Below are 18873 nucleotides of genomic sequence, written 5' to 3' on the forward strand. Positions count from 1 at the left end.
TATGTGTGTGTGTGTGTGTGTGTGTGTGTGTGTGTGTGTGTGTGTGTGTGTGTGTGTGTGTGTGTGGCTTTAAATGTTTTCCTATTGAAATAAAGTTCGGAAAGCGCTTTTCCGACCCTGATGTTTAAATGAAGAGTCAACGCATAGCGCACAAAGCTGGGCCTTTGTGTTTTGCATAAATACCATCACGTTCCTGGAGCCTCAGTCTCTGAACTCCTCCCACCGTCGGCCGGTTATAAGCTCACTTGAGTCCCTCTGCAGTCTCTCATTTTCCGTGGGGTTTCCTGTCAGTTTCTTTCTCGACACCAAGTCAACATGTTTCTCTTTTCATGGTTTTCAGGGACCACCTGGACTTTGCTGGCTCTCGTCGTCACCCTGTTGTTACTGTAAGTGTTTTCTGCATCTGTTTGTTGGTCATCATTTGCAGGATTGTCAGGACCCTTTTACAGTCTGACAGCTTTCACATTGATCCCTGTTCATGTAACAAAGTATAATTCTCTCTTTTTTGTTTTTTTGTTTTTTAACTTCTTTTTTTTTTTTAACTTTTTTACAGGTATGGCACTTGGCCATATAAGTTTTTCAAAAAACTGGGAATACACGGACCAAGGCCTCTACCTTTTGTGGGAACTATATTGTACTTCAGAAAGGTAAGGCACACATGAACAAACACAAACAGAAATGTGGATATTTGTCATGCATACATTTGATGATAATGAAAGCCTTTTTCCTAAAATATAACTCAGCAGTAACCTGCCTTGCGCTTACTGCTTGGCTTATCTATACATTTTATGGGTGTACCTGTTCAAAGCTCTGCGGCACATTAACCTTTTAACACTTCGTACAATTCCTTGCAGGGAATGTCTTTTGACAATGAGTGCCATGCCAAATACGGGGACGTCTGGGGGTGAGTTGTTCATTTTTATCAAGGCCAAAAACCTCAGGTGACATCAGTGGTGGAACTGCTTTTAAGTAATTTTACCACAACATGCACATACTAAGACATAATTTAGGTTAGTCTTTATGGATAGCGCTTGGGTACTGTGTAACCCAGTAATAACCCAAACAATCATAATGATAATCACTCATGATACTGTGATATTGTTGTGTTTTCATGCAGGTTGTTTGAAGGACGATCACCATATTTAATGGTGGCGGACCCTGAGATTATTAAAACTGTGATGGTGAAGGAGTGCTTCTCTGTGTTTACCAACCGCAGGGTGAGAAACTCTTCCTGTCAAAGTTCAATTTAAGTGTCATTTTGCAACACAGGGTTGCACAATGAAATGCAAGTTGTAGTCCCTTAATGCTACACAGGAAAAACTATTTTTTATGGTGGAGTGCAGAGGATGAGTTGAGGAGTCTTACAGCCTGTGGAAAGGAGCTGCTCTGTTGTCTGGTGGTACAACAGCGGATACTTCTGTGTCACTACCCAGGCGGCAGCAGAAACAGGCTGCGGCTGGGGTGGGTATTGTCTTTTAATATCTTTTGGACTTGGTGCAGGCGCCTCACCGATATGCTCGGGCGATGCATGCCAATGATGTTTTAATCACACCCTGCAGAGCCCTCTTGTCCTGCACAAACTATGCCAAGTTGTAATATTTCCAGTCAGATGCTTTCTATTGCTTCTCTGACAAAAAAATTGGCATGGAAATTTTGTTCTCTTAAGTTTCCTCTAAAAACAAAACAAAACAGCTGTTTCTGAGCCGAGGTGGAGATGTGAGATGACCATAACAGGTTCTCTGTGACGCTGATTTTTCTAATATCAACAGTCCGCTTCTTTTGCTGACACTGAGCAGCAGGTTGTTGTCTTTGCACCACTCTGAAAGATTGTTAATCTCCTCCTGATATGAATCCTCACTTTGTAATTCAGCCAGTGATGATCAGGTGTGAGGAATCCAATATCGAGTTTCAGAGAGGTACTCGAGCCCAGAGTGCTAAGTTTGCCAGTTTCATGGGGGAGGTGGTGTTGAATGCTGAGCTGAAATCATTCTGATGGAGGTGATGTTATTGTCAAGGTGTGTGAAGGCTGAGTGGAGGGCAGTGGAGATCCTCTGCGGATCGTTTGGTTCTGAATCCAAACTGTGGAGGGTTGGCTGGGATGTTGCTTTTGTTGTGCTGGAGAACCAGTATTTTAAAGCTTTTGGTGCTACAGGACAGCAGTCATTTAGACTGGGCAGGTAAAGCGGCGATAGAAGCTGTGTCTTCTGTCTCAGTGATATGTTTAAAATGTCAGTCATGACATCAACTAGCTGGTGGGCTCATGTTCTTAATACTCAGCCAGGGATGTTTCCAGGCCCAGCAGCTTGACTCACAGTGTGGATACTGACAGTGGCTGGTGCTCTGCAGGCAGAGTAGACTGAATCACTTGCCATATATCTTTGGTGTCGAGGCCTCTCTACACTTTGCCTCCTTGATACCACTTGTCATTCTTGCCTGACCGAAAGCTTTTTTGGCTCTGGATAGGACCCTCACCTCTCCATTTATCCAGGCTCTCTGTTTGGGGACATAATTTATTGACTTGTGATCACCACATCATCAATGTTTTTCTGATGACTGATAATGCATATTTGTCATAATTGATGTCGTTCTCCTGGGTGGCAGCATCTTGGCAATCTGTTGTGTGGAAAAACAGTCCGGCAGGGCTGCCGTAACTTCAACTGTCCTCACTTAAACAGTGTTTTCTTTTTTGGTCTGATAGTCCAAAGTGGTGGGTGGTGGGAGGGCTTTGTAATATCCAGGAATTTCAGGAATTTTGGTGTAAACATGGTCCCGGGGCCTTGTTTATCCTAGTGGGAGTGTGGACATCCTGGTGGAGTTTAGGTAAAGCAGATGAGATCTGTCTGATTAAAATCACCAGTACAACAAAAGTACCATTTGACTGCTGATGGCCTCATGCAGTCCCTGCAATGTATTTTTACCCCCATAAATGAGGTTATGTTTTCCGTTTGTTTAGTTTGTCTGTTTCTGAGGAGAATTATGGAAAATTTACTGTCCGGATTTTAATGAAACTTGGTCGAATGGTGTAGCACGGGACAGTGAACTTACATACAAACTTACATACAATACACATGAGTCAGCTCTGAGCAGACACAGTGAGTTTTATGGTCATTCAGTGCAGTTTTCTCATAACTGTACTCGTGTTCACAGGAGAACACATTTCCAGGACCTATGGATGATGCAATTACAGTCGTTAAAGATGAAAGGTGGAGAAGAATTCGGGGCAGTCTGTCACCGTGTTTCACCAGCGGAAGACTGAAACAGGTCAGTGTCATATCTGAGCTCACTAACATGTGACCAAGTTCAGCGATGCAAATGCATTCATGTATGTCTTCATAGATGTGTCTACAGTGTGTCTACGCGTGTCTCTCTGTTGAATGTACATTAAACATTTCACAACTTTTCTTTCTTGCAGATGTTTCCCATCATCACACGCTATGCAGACCGACTCATTCAAAAACTTGGACAAAGAAATTTGGATGAATCCATCGATGTCAAACAGTACGTTGTTAATCTGTTACCGTGGACCATGTTATGGTTCCATACATCAGTACACTTAATCACTGTCAGTTCTGGGAAAATGAACTGCTCTCTTTTTCTCTGCTGTAGGTTTATGGGCCCTTACAGTTTGGATGTGGTGACCAGTGCATCTTTCAGCGTTGAGGCAGACTCCACAAACAATCCAGACGATCCACTTATTGTTCATCTCAAGAAGATTCTCAACTTCAACTTTCTTTTTTTTTTTTTGATACGTATGTACCCCTTTCATCTCTGTCACGTGAGATCGCTTGATCATCTGAGCACTTTGGGAACACTATCCAAATGGATTATGGTCTCTTTTCAGTCGTGTTTCCCTTTAGTGCCCGTCTGCTGAAGCTTATGAATATTGAGCTAATGCCCAGACCCAGTGTGGATTATTTCTACAACATCATTAAGAGATTTAAGGACCAGCATCATGGAGATGATTCTGTAAGTAGAGAATTGAAGAAACGGCTTGATATTTTGGGAAATGCAATTATTTGCTTAGCTAAGCATAAAACTAGAAACATGGGGAAACAGCTCGCCTAAATCTGACAGTACCAAAATATTGAATTGTTCTTTTAAACCTTCAGGTTCTGTGGGAAAAGGTGCAACTTATAAAAACCCTGTCTGCACCACTTCATTTGAAGGGGTGTGAATAAAACTAACATAACACCTGTTACGAACATGAAGGAGTCTATCAGTGCTTTTGACTGTTGTCATTAAGTGTCATTTGGTCATTTGTGCCATTTTTAATGGGGGTTATGATTAGGGTTCATTGACTTAATGACACGTAATAAACAGTCATAAATCCTAATAAAGATTCCTTCATGTTCATGACAGGTGTCATGTCAGTTTTATTCCTACCCTTTCAAATGAAGTGTTACCATACCTTCTAACTTTTGTCTGCTGTCATTCAAATTGATATTACTTATCACATTTCAGTAGGCTTGGTATTGATTTTGTGCATTTTGTGTCAATGTTGAATGTTCTCTGTGCTGGTCTAGATTCGAGCAGACTTCCTGCAGGTGATGATTGACAATGAGATACCAGAATCAGAGACAAAGAATGAGCATGATCAGCCAAGTAAAGGTGGGTTTTCTCCACAGTAGTGCTTCATTAATGTCGAGGTAACAGTAAGAGTCAAAGGCTCTACTCCCAAAATTCATCACTGCACTGTTTTCCATTTCCAATCAAATTATTCTTCACCTTCATCAAGTGACTCAGCTCATGAGGAACACATGAAAGTCTGTTTATGAGGCTAGACACAGCCTAACATGCTTAACATGATCTTTATGCATTTATCCAAAGCAGCAAAAAAGCCATGATTTTTGTTGAGCAGTAGCTTGGCCCCCTCCTAGTGAGGGGAGTTGTAAATAAGCTGGCAGTAGCTGAGTGTAGTGGATGGGCTCAGGTGTATGCTTTGACCATGTCCTGGATGTAGAATGAGCCGGAGCCATTACCAGTGCAAGTACCAGTGGTCTGACGGGGATCCGAGCAGAGTGTGTATGTATTTAGTGTGAAGATAAACGTCTCAGCTTGTCAAAATAGTTTTCTTTCATGTCATTTTCTTGTAGGTTTGACTGAACACGAGATACTTTCCCAGGCCTTCATTTTCATCTTTGGTGGATATGAGACCACCAGTGTCACTCTCAGTTACCTCCTTTACAACCTGGCCGTCAACCCTGACGCGCTGAAGACCCTGCATGACGAGATCGATGCCAGCATACCGAGAGATGTACAGTCATTCTGCATGTGGTTTTATTCAGTAGCTGACAGCATACAGCATAATGTTTTAATCCTTATGTGTTTATTTTTGCCTTACTTTCACCTCTAGTCTCCCATTTCATACGAGGATGTGGTGGGTCTGCAGTATCTGGACCAGGTTCTTTGCGAGTCGCAGCGTTTGATCCCCACTGCCCCTCGGCTTGAGAGGATGTGCAAAAAAACTGTCCAGGTCCACGGCCTCACCATCCCTGAAGGAACCCTGGTTGGGATGCCTGTGCATTTGTTACACATGGACCCACGCTTTTGGAGCTCACCTGAGCTTTTCAGACCAGAGAGGTAATGTATATCAAAACGTCCAAAGTTCATTTGTGATGCTGGAAACAGCAGTGGACACAATGTAAACAGCAGCCACGAGTGACATTACAAGATAATGGTAAAAGCTAAAATGTAGTGTAACAGTAGCACAAGTAGTGAAGATAAAACTATACAAACATACTTACTCATGGGTGAAAATTAGACAGTAATATCCATCTGAAGTTTGCTACAGTTGCCAACATAAGCTACAGGATGTAGAATGTCAATTTTCAATTTTTTAATTATGTTAATATTTAACTTTGATTTATTAAAAAAACTTCAGCATCCTTGTTTTATAGAATAACAGGAAAATGGACACTTTAAAATACTATGGCAGAGTAAATGTTACATGTCATTAGGTTTCCTAATTGTGTTCGCCACTTGGAAACAAATTAATGTTCAACTGTCAGCAGTGTTTATTAGACACCTGCAGATGCACCAGACTCACAGTTAGGTCCACTCAACTGACAATTACATGATTTTTGCAATTGCATAAAAACTTGTAACTGAGTCTGTGCTGCCTTCTTGGCCAGGTCACTCTTGTAAAAGAGGTTTTAATCTCAATGAGGCTTTTACCTGGTTAAATAAAGGATATCACAAAAACTACTTTTCAGATATCAGTACAAAGTGCAGTGTTGTGCAGCCCTTGTGCCTGTATCTTTGTGCCGGTACTGGGTAGAACAGCTTTTACTCACACAAACTTGTTCGAGCATGCATGGCTCTGCGCTCTCAGTGGAGACTCCTTGATCTCAAGAGTATCTGTGCGTCTGTCTGTCTGTGCAGGTTCAATAAAGACAACGCAGAGGAGGTGAACCCGTATGCTTACATGCCGTTTGGGCTCGGTCCTCGTAACTGCATTGGGATGCGCTACGCTATCCTCGTCATGAAGATGGTCGTTGTTCGTCTTCTGCAGGAGTACACTTTGGAAACATGCAAAGACACCGTGGTAAGAGTAACACTGCACACACAGCATTCAGACTGTCACACTTTCCTCCTGTCATGTGTCTGATATTACTTTCATTTCTTCTTTAGATTCCGTTGGAGTTTGACTGGAAGCTTCAGCCAAAAAAGCCAGTGAAACTCAATTTCGTTCCCAGACAACAGTAGCCCACGAGAGAGCGTCTCCAAACATCCCTTCTGAATTCCTGTCAAGCTCATTATTTTGTAGTTTTTGGTGAACATGTGGAAACTGCTGGCAGGAACACAAAGTTTGTACTTCAAGCTTTTATACTATTGAAACTTAACTAACATTTAATGTTTCTTGCAACGTCACTGAATCAAATGTGTTTTACGAACTTCTCCACTTGTCTATAAATTGTCTTGTCTGTGTAATTTTACTGTATTTTGATGTCTGCAAAATGCAAAAGCACCTAGTTTATCCTGTCTTTTTATGGCACAGTACATGAACTGACATAATGGTCTTAATAACTCACCCTGAGTGTCTTTTATTAAACAAATATAGAGCACAATGCACCTATGTTAATTCCCACAGGACTCCTTCACAACTGAAACATATTCCTGAGGAGCCTGTTTGTAAGGGGCAGATAAGAGATTGAACAATAAACACCTACAGTGTTTCATCTCGTTTTGCATTTGCTTTGCCTTTCTTCCCTTTTTAAGTTTCTTGCATCATGTCAGACACCATACTGATCATTTTGGTCAGTGGAGAGGATTTTGATGCAAAAACGCTATTCACTGATGGGCATTTGTCTCCAGCAGGTGGCTGATTTCAGCTTCATCAGAGACACCTGCTGAACAGCCTCACATGAGCGTTTCCCTGACTTGATTTAAATTTAACCAGCTTTCATTAGTTTTCACTGAAAAGCGCCCACCACTTGTTACAGCAAAAGTGTTATTGAATGACTGATTCCCACTCAAATTTGAAAGCAGCCATAAACCCAGTATCTTTAGAAAACACACACTTTACACTGGGAGAACATACACACTCTGTTCTAACAGGGTCAGGGATACGAGCCAAAAATGTTTCTTTCCAAAAATACAATTACTCTCGTTATTTATTTAACAAGCACAATAAGAACTTTCCTCTGTCTCATCCATTGTGGTTTTCACCTCCTGCCCTCCATCTGAACTTAATGTCACATGACTGCAAACAACCTATGGGGACAGGCTTGTGGAACATTGTGAGGCGGAGCTGCCATTTTTAAAGGACAACATGTCTGTTTCATCATTCATCATCAGAAATGTAAAACATACCCACGGAAGAACAATGCCTATATAAGGAGAAGGTCTCAGAATTTTCAGTGTTTACAGGAAATGGGAACCAAAGTTCAATCAGCACTTGTTCAATTTAAACGTTGAATTTGTGGATAAACTTGGTAACGCCTTAAAATACAGCACGCAGTTTTCTGCGTAACCTCCCCGCAAACTGCGGAGAGCAGCGTTACCTGTAATCCTTATTTTTATATTATCAGCTAAGCCGAAGTGACGCCAGGAGGCTGACAGCTACTTTTTTTTTTTTTTTTTTTTTTTTTTTTTTTTTTTTTTTTTAGCTTTATTTCATTTCAATTTACAAAACTGCATTGGGGACATTTAGCTTGCATGTGTTACAGTTATACATATTATACATATATGTGTATATGTATACATTCACATTTCCAGTCATTCATGTAAACACGTTGTATCGGCTACGGCTGTCAGCTACGATCCTCAATGGAAAATGAGCGAGCCGAGCCGAACTCAGCCGAGCGGAGCCGACACGAGCCGAGCGGTGCAGTAGTGAAGAGCCGCTGCTTTCCTGGAGTTGCAGCCTCTGACCTCCTTCCTCTGTGGGCGTTTCACGTCACCTGTTTTCTACCGTGTGTCCTCATTTTTCGCTTGGTTTTCGGCGCGTTCGCGGCTCCAAGTCACCATGTTTCCCCTTTCATTGTTCTCAGCAACCACCTGGACTTTGCTGGTGCTGTTTGTTACCCTGCTGTTACTGTGAGTGCTGTCTGCATCTGTTTCTGGAGCTGTCAAAGTTGTGCTGGTTGTCATATCTGCGAGACTCATTTTCATATTGATCCCTGTTCATGTAACAAGTTAGAAATGTCTCTTTTTTTAATACAGGTATGCCATTTGGCCATATAAGTTTTTCAAAAAATTGGGAATACGTGGACCAAGGCCTCTGCCTTTTATGGGAACTCTGTATGGCCTCAGAAAGGTGAGGCACACATAAACACATACAAACCTTAGAGACTGCTATGTGAGGAGCTGTTTGATTTGATCACAAAGAAATAGGAATTAGAGTGTTTATATCGTCCTCACCATGAGTAAATGTGATGACAATGAAAGCTTTTTTAAATGTTTATTAGTTTTTCAGAGTCATTTTAATACTTATTACTTATTGGTTAAAGATAAGGAGCGTGTTGCTCCAGGAATAGCTACGAGTGGTTTCTAACACGCCCCACAAAGAAAATGAAAGATGCTTTTCTGATGTGTGTAAAGTTTTACTGCATGACCAGAAAGATTGAGTTAAATTAGTGATCGTAGACCTCCATCGATGAAACATCAGTAAAGAAAGCTGCAGAACTTCTCCCTGAAATAATCAGTCTGCTTAGTGTTTTAAACTGTGTGAGATATGTCCGAATAACCGAGCACTCATGTTTACTCTGTAAACACTCATCCCAGACTTCATCTCTGCGTTCTACATCCAGCTCCTCGGCCCACTCCTGATCACATTTATGACTGTCTCATTTATGAAACTATTGAGTCCAGCTGCTGGAAGCGCTGCGACCTTTGAACCTTTGAACATGTTTTTATGAAATTCCTTGTAGGGACTTTCTTTTGAGGTGGAGTGCCAAGCCAAGTACGGGGACATCTGGGGGTGAGTTGCTGCCTCATCTTTCAAGGCAAACTCCTACAGGTGACATCAGTGGTGGAAAAAGTACTCAGACACTTTATTTAAGTAAAATACCAACATAAAGTGACAGCTGGGCCCTCAGAGGGGTCATGAGGTTATTAATGGGACAGCACAGAAGAAAAAACAAAGTTCTGCAATGCAAATTTGCATTATTTTTTTCTACTTTTCTTGAGTCTTTGCTCTTTTTTTATTCAGTATTAGACAGCTTTTCCTCTTTGGCCTTTAAATTGTATTCAAGTGAAACCGCCTGAGAAGTTTTACGGGGAAACATCGGCAGAAGCATGACAAGGGGGCCCGACAGGTCTTTTTTATTAGGGGTTACAAGTCCAAAGTATTAGAAACAGCTGGTTTAATCTGTAAAAAAAGGATTATTAGAATGTAAGATTTTATTCTGAAAAGAAATGCGATCTCTGTCAAATGAATACAGTCGTATGAAAAGTAGATTATCTGCCTCTGAAATGTAGGAATTGCAGAAAATCTCAATTGTACTTAAATACAATTTGTGACTTTTCACCACTGGGTGACACACTGCATACTGTAACATGAAGTATTTCAGGACTAGATTCCTAAAACGGGCTCAAAGTTGCTTGTTTATCAGTTAAAACACATTGTATTAAAATATTATGTTGACAAATAGGATGTAAACATCAGGAAATCACTACAACCATTTCTATGTAGTTTTACTGCATGCACGTACAAAGAGGACATTTTCGGTTGGATAGCCTTCATGTATGAGCTCGTGTATCCCAGTATGTCATTGGAATATAATAATGCAAGTAATTGTAATGATAATCAGTGTTTACTGTGAAAGGATGTCGCCACGGGAACATAAAGATATTTCTTTCTTTGCATAAATTGGCTAAAAATTAGATCTATGTATATTCTGTCTTTGAGCTTGTGTGGATGCTTTATAAAATATTGTTTAGCTCAGACTTTATATTGTGATGTTTTTGTCCTTTGTGCAGGTTGTTTGAAGGACGATCACCAGTTTTAATGGTGGCGGAACCTGAGGTTATTAAAACTGTGTTGGTGAAGGAGTGCTTCTCTGTGTTTACCAACCGCAGGGTGAGAAACTCTCCTTGCTGCATCTTATCGCGTCTGAAAATTCACATGATGTTCTATGACTGCGTAACATTTGCAGCCAGCGTTGTGTTTGCTATTTATCGCATTGCACAACTCTGGTAAGTCCAGAAGCCAAGGCAGGGCCGTGTTGAGAAACACAGGACTGTTGTTTGGCAATGACGCAACAGTAAGAAAGAGTGAACTCAAGTCAAGCAAAGCTTAGCATCAATATCCTGTGGTTTACGCAGAGTCAGAGATCTGTGGTCGACATTTACACCCGGCCGCACACACATCCTCTGAAGCAGCTGGAAATAACAGGAAACACTCTTCACAGCAAAACAGGGAAACTGGAACACTGGAAACGCAGAGTAATACTGTAACCAGAAGCTCTATTTTTTATACTGGTGCTGTGCTAGAACAGCCCCCTATCCAGTTGATAAATGCCAAAATAGACTTTTTCATATTTAACCTGTATTTATTGACTGAGAGCCAGACGCTCTTCTGCAAGAGGGGCCTGATCATGCTCACACAGTTTGACATTTTGGGAAGTCCACTCAGTCACGTTCTGGCAGAGAGTTACAGGAAATGACTGATAGCACTCTCATGTCTGGACATGTAATTATGAAGCCACCGTACAACCAGCAGTTAGCGAATGTAGCTTGGCATAAACACCAGAAACAGGGAAAGGGTCCAAAAGAAACAAAATCCACCAACATGAAAACGTGCCCCACAGCTTCTCCAGTGCACCTTGCCTATATCTGGGTTTTGTCTGAGCCTGTTTCCACTTTCCTTATATACAGTTAATTTACTGGTCATGTGACAATCAATCAAGTCCGATACCATATATACAAAATACAGTCGTCCTTTTCCTCAGAAATACTGTCACCATGTTGAAAATATGTGTTCACTTGAACATGTTCGTACAGTGGTACGTCTTGTTGATCTGTGTGTGTGTGTGTGTGTGTGTGTGTGTGTATATATATATATATATATATACACACACACACACACACACATACACATATATGTATGTATGTATGTATGTGTGTATGTGTATGTATATGTATATGTATGTATATATGTATATGTATATGTATGTGTGTGTGTGTGTGTGTGTGTGTGTGTGTGTGTGTATATATATATATATATATATATATGTGTGTGTGTGTGTGTGTGTATATATATATATATATATATATATAAACTAGTCTACCCACAGGAAGTTCAGTTTATGTACAGATGAGTCAGCTCTGAGCAGACACAGTGAGTTTTATGGTCATTCAGTGCAGTTCTCTCATAACTGTACTCGTGTTCACAGGAGAACACAATTCCAGGACCTATGGATGATGCAATTACATCCGTTAAAGATGAAAGGTGGAGAAGAATTCGGGGCAGTCTGTCACCGTGTTTCACCAGTGGAAGACTGAAACAGGTCGGCATCATATCTGAGCTCACTAACGTGACCAAGTTCAGCGATGCAAATGCATTTACAGGTGCTGGTCATAAAATAAGAATATCATGGAAAAGTTGATTTATTTCAGTAATTCCATTCAAAAAGTGAAACTTGTATATTATATTCATTCATTACACACAGACTGATATATTTCAAATGTTTAGTTCTTTAATTTTGATGATTTTAAACTAACAACTAATGAAAATCCAAATTTCAGTATCTCAGAAAAGTAGAATATCACTTAAGACTGATACAAAAAAAGGATTTCTAAAAATGTTGTCCAACTGAAAAGTATAAACATGAAAAGTATGAACATGTACAGCACTCAATACTTAGTTGGGGCTCCTTTTGCCTGAATTACTGCAGCAATGCGGCGTGGCATGGAGTCGATCAGGCTGTGGCACTGCTCAGGTGTTACGAGAGCCCAGGTTGCTTTGATGGTGGCCTTCAGCTCTTCTGCGTTGTTGAGTCTGGCATCTTGCATCTTCCTCTTCACAATACCCCATAGATTTTCTATGGGGTTAAGGTCAGGGGAGTTTGCTGGCCAATCAAGAACAGGGATACCATGGTCCTTAAACCAGGTACTGGTAGCTTTGGCACTGTGAGCAGGTGCCAAGTCCTGTTGAAAAATGAAATCTGCATCTCCATAAAGTTGGTCAGCAGCAGGAAGCATGAAGTGCTCCAAAACTTCCTGATAGACAGCTGCATTGACCTTGGACCTAAGGAAACACAGTGGACCAACACCAGCAGACGACATGACACCCCAAACCATCACTGACTGTGGAAACTTGACACTCGACCTCAGGCAACGTGGATTCTGTGCCTCTCCTCTCTTCCTCCAGACTCTGGGACCTTGATTACCAAAGGACATGCAAAATTTACTTTCATCCGAGAACATGACTTTGGACCACTCGGCAGCAGTCCAGTCCTTTTTGTCTTTAGCCCAGGTGAGACGCTTCTGACGCTGTCTCTTGTTCAAGAGTGGCTTGACACAAGGAATGCGACAGCTGAAGGCCATGTCTTGCATATGTCTGTGAGTGGTGGTTCTTGAAGCACTGACTCCAGCTGCAGTCCACTCTTTGTGAATCTCCCCCACAGTTTTGAATGGGTTTTGTCTCACTATCCTCTCCAGGGTGCGGTTATCCCTATTGCTTGTACACTTTTTTCTACCACATCTTTTCCTTCCCTTTGCCTTTCTACTAATGTGCTTGGACACAGAGCTCTGTGAACATCCAGCCTCTTTAGCAATGACCTTTTGGGACTTGCCCTCCTTGTGCAAGGTGTCAATGATCATCTTTTGGACAACTGTCAGGTCAGCAGTCTTCCCCATGATTGTGTAGCTTACAGAACTAGACTGAGAGACCATTTAAAGGCCTTTGCAGGTGTTTTGAGTTAATTAGCTGATTAGAGTGTGACACCAGATATCTTCAATATTGACCTTTTCCACAATATTCTAATTTTCTGGGATACTCAATTGGGGGTTTTCATTAGTTGTCAGGTATAATCATCAATATTAAAAGAAGTAAATACTTGAAATATGTCGGTCTGTGTGAAATGAATGTATACATCATACAAGTTTCACTTTTTGAATGGAATTACTGAAAAAAAACAACTTTTCCATGATATTCTAATTTTATGACCAGCACCTGTATGTATGTCTTCATGGATGTGTCTACAGTGTGTCTACGCGTGTCTCTCTGTTGAATGTACATTCAACATTTCACAACTTTTCTTTCTTGCAGATGTTTCCCATCATCACACGCTATGCAGACCGACTCATTCAAAAACTTGGACAGACAAATTTGGATGAATCCATCGATGTCAAACAGTACGTTGTTAATCTGTTACCGTGGACCATGTTATGGTTCCATACATCAGTACACTTAATCACTGTCAGTTCTGGGAAAATGAACTGCTCTCTTTTTCTCTGCTGTAGGTTTATGGGCCCTTACAGTTTGGATGTGGTGACCAGTGCATCTTTCAGCATTGAGGCAGACTCCACAAACAATCCAGACGATCCACTTATTGTTCATCTCAAGAAGATTCTCAACTTCAACTTTCTTTATGTATTTTTAATACGTATGTACCCCTTTCATCTCTGTCACGTGAGATCGCTTGATCATTGGATCAAATCACTATCCAAATGGATAAAAAACCTTTTGGTCTCTTTTCAGTCGTGTTTCCCTTTATTACCCGTCTGGTGAAAGTTGACGTCATGCCCAGACTCAGTGTGGATTATTTCTACAACATCATTAAGAGATTTAAGGACCAGCATCATGCAGATGAATCTGTAAGTAGAGAATTAAAGGAACGGCCTGATTCTTTGGGAAATGCACTTATTTGCTTTCTTGTCAAGAGTTAGATGACATCAATATCACTCTCGTGTCTGTAGTATAAATATGTAGCTAGGGCTAGCGGTCTGTTAGCTTAGCTTAGCATAAAACTGGAAACATGAAGTAACTGCTAGTCCGGCTTGGTCCAGAAGTTAATAAAATCTGGCTGCTAGCACTCCTAAAGCTCACAAATCACCATGTTATGTCTAGTTTGTTTAATTTGTCCACAAACCGACATGTAAAATGAAACGAGAAGTTGTGGTTTTACAGGGGTTATGTGCCCGGCTATTTCGTGGCTATCTACAGTGACTTCCTGAATTCTCCTCTGACACATATCCAACATATTAAACAGGGAGTGTCAAATAACAAATACACTTGCTGACTTTCTTCTGCTGTTCAGTCTCAGTCAAATTAATTCTACTTATCACGTTTTAAGTCAATATGTTTTGTATTAATTTTGTGCTGATCTAGATTCAGGCAGACTTCCTGCAGGTGATGATTCAGAACGAAATACCAGAGACAGAGATAAAGAGTGAACAAGATCAGCCGAGTAAAGGTAGGTCTCCAAACTCATCTTTTGACATTAGAAGTCAGTTAAGTGAATAATAGTCCACAGTAATAGCTTCTAATAATACCAGCTGTACAGTGGCTTTGAATAAGATCCTGAAATAGACTCCAACCAAAACGTTTTTATGTGGAAACCAGTTAAGATGCATGAAGCATGTCCTCATGTCTGCAAAGAATTTAAGCCATTCATTTTCAGCCACAGGCTGAGATACGGCTGTCCGTCACGTCTTTCAGAGTGTGTATGTATTTGGTGTGAAGATAAACATCTCAAAATAGTCTTCTGTCATGTCGTTTTCTTGTAGGTTTGACTGAACACGAGATACTTTCCCAGGCCTTCATTTTCATCTTTGGTGGATATGAGACCACCAGTGTCACTCTCAGTTACCTCCTTTACAACCTGGCCGTCAACCCTGACGCACTGAAGACCCTGCATGAAGAGATCGATGCCAGCATACCGAGAGATGTACAGTCATTCTGCATGTGGTTTTATTCAATAGCTGACAGCATACAGCATAATGTTTTAATCCGTATGTGTTTATTTTTGCCTTACTTTCACCTCTAGTCTCCCATTTCATACGAGGATGTGGTGGGTCTGCAGTATCTGGACCAGGTTCTTTGTGAGTCGCAGCGTTTGATCCCCACTGCCCCTCGGCTTGAGAGGATGTGCAAAAAAACTGTCCAGGTCCACGGCCTCACCATCCCTGAAGGAACCCTGGTTGGGATTCCTGTGTATTTGTTGCACAAGGACCCACGCTTTTGGAGCTCACCTGAGCTTTTCAGACCAGAGAGGTAAGTGTTCCCTGTGCGAAGCTTTCACTCTTTGCATAAATGGATCTGTGAGCAAGAACATTGTTTTTGTCCACAAGAAAACGTGATCACTTAAATTCAGGAGATGATGTGACAGAATGATCTGCCCATAAGGTCCAGCTGTCGTGGAGCTTTCAGTCATATCACACAGTCTCCTTCAGCAGATGGAGTTACACGGTTTTCATGGAATTGTAGATGTTCACTTTGTAAGTTTCTGTGATATGTGACATGGAAAAAGAAACCCTTTCTGAACAACAAGTCACCTCGATATCATAGTGCCAGTATCTTTGTGCCTGACTTAAAATACTACATTAAATAAGTACTGGGTACAACAGCTTTTACTCACACAAGCTTGTTTGAGCATGCATGGCTCTGTGCTCTCAGTGGAGACTCCTTGATCTCAAGAGTATCTGTGCATCTGTCTGTCTGTGCAGGTTCAATAAAGACAACGCAGAGGAGGTGAACCCGTATGCTTACATGCCGTTTGGGCTCGGTCCTCGTAACTGCATTGGGATGCGCTACGCTATCCTCGTCATGAAGATGGTCGTTGTTCGTCTTCTGCAGGAGTACACTTTGGAAACATGCAAAGACACCGTGGTAAGAGTAACACTGCACACACAGCATTCAGACTGTCACACTTCCCTCCTGTCATGTGTCTGATATTACTTTCATTTCTTCTTTAGATTCCGTTGGAGTTTGACTGGAAGTTTCAGCCAAAAAAGCCAGTGAAACTCAATTTCGTTCCCAGACAACAGTAGCCCACGAGAGAGCGTCTCCAAACATCCCTTCTGAATTCCTGTCAAGCTCATTATTTTGTAGTTCTTGTTTTAACATGTGGAAACTGCTGGCTGGAAGTTTGTACTTCAAGCTTTTATACTATTGAAACTTTACTAACATTTAATGTTTCTTGCAACGTCACTGAATCAAATGTGTTTTACGAACTTCTCCACTTGTCTATAAATATCTATATCTTGAATGTGTAATTTTACTGTATTTTGATGTCTGCAAAATGCACATAGTTTTTGTTTTAACATGTGGAAACTGCTGGCAGGAAGACCAAGTTTGTACTTTCTCTGTTTTTTTTTTCTACACGTCTAGATGTTTGCAAAATGCAAAAGCACATCACTTTTTAAAAATCTTTTTATGGTACAGAACAAATTTCCCTGAGGGATCAATAATGTTCAATCTAATCTAATCTAGAACATGAATTCACGTGATGTTAAAGATTCACCTCGAGTGTCTTTTGTGAAATATGTATCCTGGATTTGTGACTAGAAAAAGGGACAGTGACTGCAAGACAATGCACAATACCTGGATAATACCTGGAGGACTTCAGTTTTAACTGAAACATGTTCCTGCAGGATGTTTTTTTGTAAGAGAATGTACAACAAATTGATCCAAACACCCACAGTGTGTCTCTTGTGTCACAGCAGACACCTTACCAGTCACTCTTCATGCCAAAATCTGTCCATTCACACATTAAAATGTTACCTTCATGATCAAATAATAACTTATAATAATTATAACTGCATAAGAACCTGCTGGCTGCCTTGTCAACTGTAAACTTCAGGCATGTCTGTAGCTCTACCATTGATTGATGGTAGACCATCATCATCATCATCATCGGTGTTTGTCTCCACCTGGTGGCGACTGAGCTTCATGGCGACACCTGCGAACAGCTGCCATGAGCTGTGTTTTACTGACTTTACTGATAACTTTCTTTAATAACTTTACAACAGGGTCCATCAACCATCCATCATCTATACCGCCTATCCCTTTCGGGGTTGCGGGGGAGCCTATCGAGAGGCGGGGTACACCCTGAACCGGCTAGCCGATTGCCACATTCAAGGACAATCACACTCACACCTACGGACAATTTAGAGTCATCAATTAATGTTTTTGGTCTGTGGGAGGAAGCCGGAGTACCCGGAGAGAACCCACGCATGCACGGGAAGAACATGAAAGCTTCAGGCCCCGCCTGACCCGGGTATCGAACCGGCAACCTTCTTGCTGTGAGGCACGCACACTACCTGCTGCGCCACCGTGCAGCCCAGCAGTTCACCAGTTTTAGTTAAACCTAAAAAAAAATCAGTTTATTGCAGTTAATGAGTTTTCCAGAACGTCAGTGATTGCGTGATGGGCTGTGAAGCCTGTCAATCATCTCAGCTACCAATGACAGTGATGTGCGTCAGATAGCGCACCTGTGATTGGCAGAGTTATGCGAATGAGGAGGGCACGCTGTGACACACGTACGTTTGTTGTTTCCTGTTTGCGGAAGCTCACGGTAACCTGTACTCAGTTACTAAACAAAGGGCGTGCGTGCGTGTGTAGCCTGCATCATACAAAAACTTCATATAACGCGTTAATTAGCAAGTTATAGAGGTGCTAGTAGCCGGACATGTTATTCTTGACCATTAGACATACTGGCTTTCCCCCGTGTTCAGCCTTTATGCTAAACTAAGCTAACAGTCACGTGACCCTATGAACTAATATTTCACAGCCAAGAAAAATAGTCATTTTCGTCTCAACACGAAAGAGTTTAAACAAATGGGGAGGCTTCGTTAATCGTCCAGTGAATTCTTGGGGATCAACACTTGAAAGCAAAAAACGTATCAAAACAGTCACGACACATGACAGGAGTCACAGATTGTATACTTTTCTTTAATAACTTTACAACAGGGTACAAACGTGGTCCAGTCTTATGAAGGCTCTGTGAAAGTTCACTGTAAAACAGCTGAAGTCAGTTTCTGTGGGGTATGAATGACTGAGGTTTCCCAGTCTACATTCATAGCTCACACATGTGGTGCAAATGCCCCACAAATACTCCTTTGATAGGACATTTATTATTATGAAATAACTACACTTACTCAAAGAATGAGGGTTTTGTTCCAAAATGAGACATTCATTAAAAAAGTTGGACGTGTGGTGATAATTCAGCAAAACAAGCATGAAGACTGATGAAGTTAGATCTATCTTTGGCCTCAGTAATGGTGATTTGTGGTGCTTTTCATGTGAAATGTTGATATATGAACATAAAGTAACATTTTCTCCCTTAGCACTTTGAAATGGAAGGCTACATTTATTGGTTAATCCAAATTAGCTGGTGAATAATTAGAGTCTGATTTGTCAGTAGACAGAGATAGACAGCCGAAAACTAACTGCAGCTATGAAGGTTTAGGGAAACCTCAGAGTCT

At 41.2% G+C, this 18873-nt stretch overlaps 2 protein-coding genes across 2 annotated transcripts; both read left to right on the top strand.

The window, feature by feature from the left end:
• Nucleotides 1–231: 231 nt before the first annotated feature.
• Nucleotides 232–7183, top strand: LOC139340934 (cytochrome P450 3A30-like). The gene is made up of 13 exons (XM_070977087.1): nucleotides 232–386; nucleotides 554–647; nucleotides 855–904; nucleotides 1118–1217; nucleotides 3148–3261; nucleotides 3413–3498; nucleotides 3607–3749; nucleotides 3842–3966; nucleotides 4524–4608; nucleotides 5094–5254; nucleotides 5354–5580; nucleotides 6382–6544; nucleotides 6631–7183. Exons 1-13 carry the CDS (start codon nucleotides 316–318, stop codon nucleotides 6703–6705), a joined length of 1494 nt encoding a protein of 497 aa, XP_070833188.1. The 5' UTR covers nucleotides 232–315; the 3' UTR covers nucleotides 6706–7183.
• A 1266-nt stretch (nucleotides 7184–8449) lies between these two features.
• LOC139340935 (cytochrome P450 3A30-like) lies at nucleotides 8450–17078 on the top strand. Its single transcript, XM_070977089.1, has 13 exons — nucleotides 8450–8538; nucleotides 8665–8758; nucleotides 9372–9421; nucleotides 10423–10522; nucleotides 11838–11951; nucleotides 13715–13800; nucleotides 13909–14051; nucleotides 14147–14262; nucleotides 14777–14861; nucleotides 15175–15335; nucleotides 15435–15661; nucleotides 16114–16276; nucleotides 16363–17078. The coding sequence occupies exons 1-13, from the start codon at nucleotides 8468–8470 to the stop codon at nucleotides 16435–16437; spliced, it is 1485 nt and encodes a 494-aa protein (XP_070833190.1). The 5' UTR covers nucleotides 8450–8467; the 3' UTR covers nucleotides 16438–17078.
• Nucleotides 17079–18873: the final 1795 nt, after the last annotated feature.

Source organism: Chaetodon trifascialis, chromosome 13 (genome assembly GCF_039877785.1).
Source record: "Chaetodon trifascialis isolate fChaTrf1 chromosome 13, fChaTrf1.hap1, whole genome shotgun sequence".
Classification (NCBI taxonomy): domain Eukaryota; kingdom Metazoa; phylum Chordata; class Actinopteri; order Chaetodontiformes; family Chaetodontidae; genus Chaetodon; species Chaetodon trifascialis.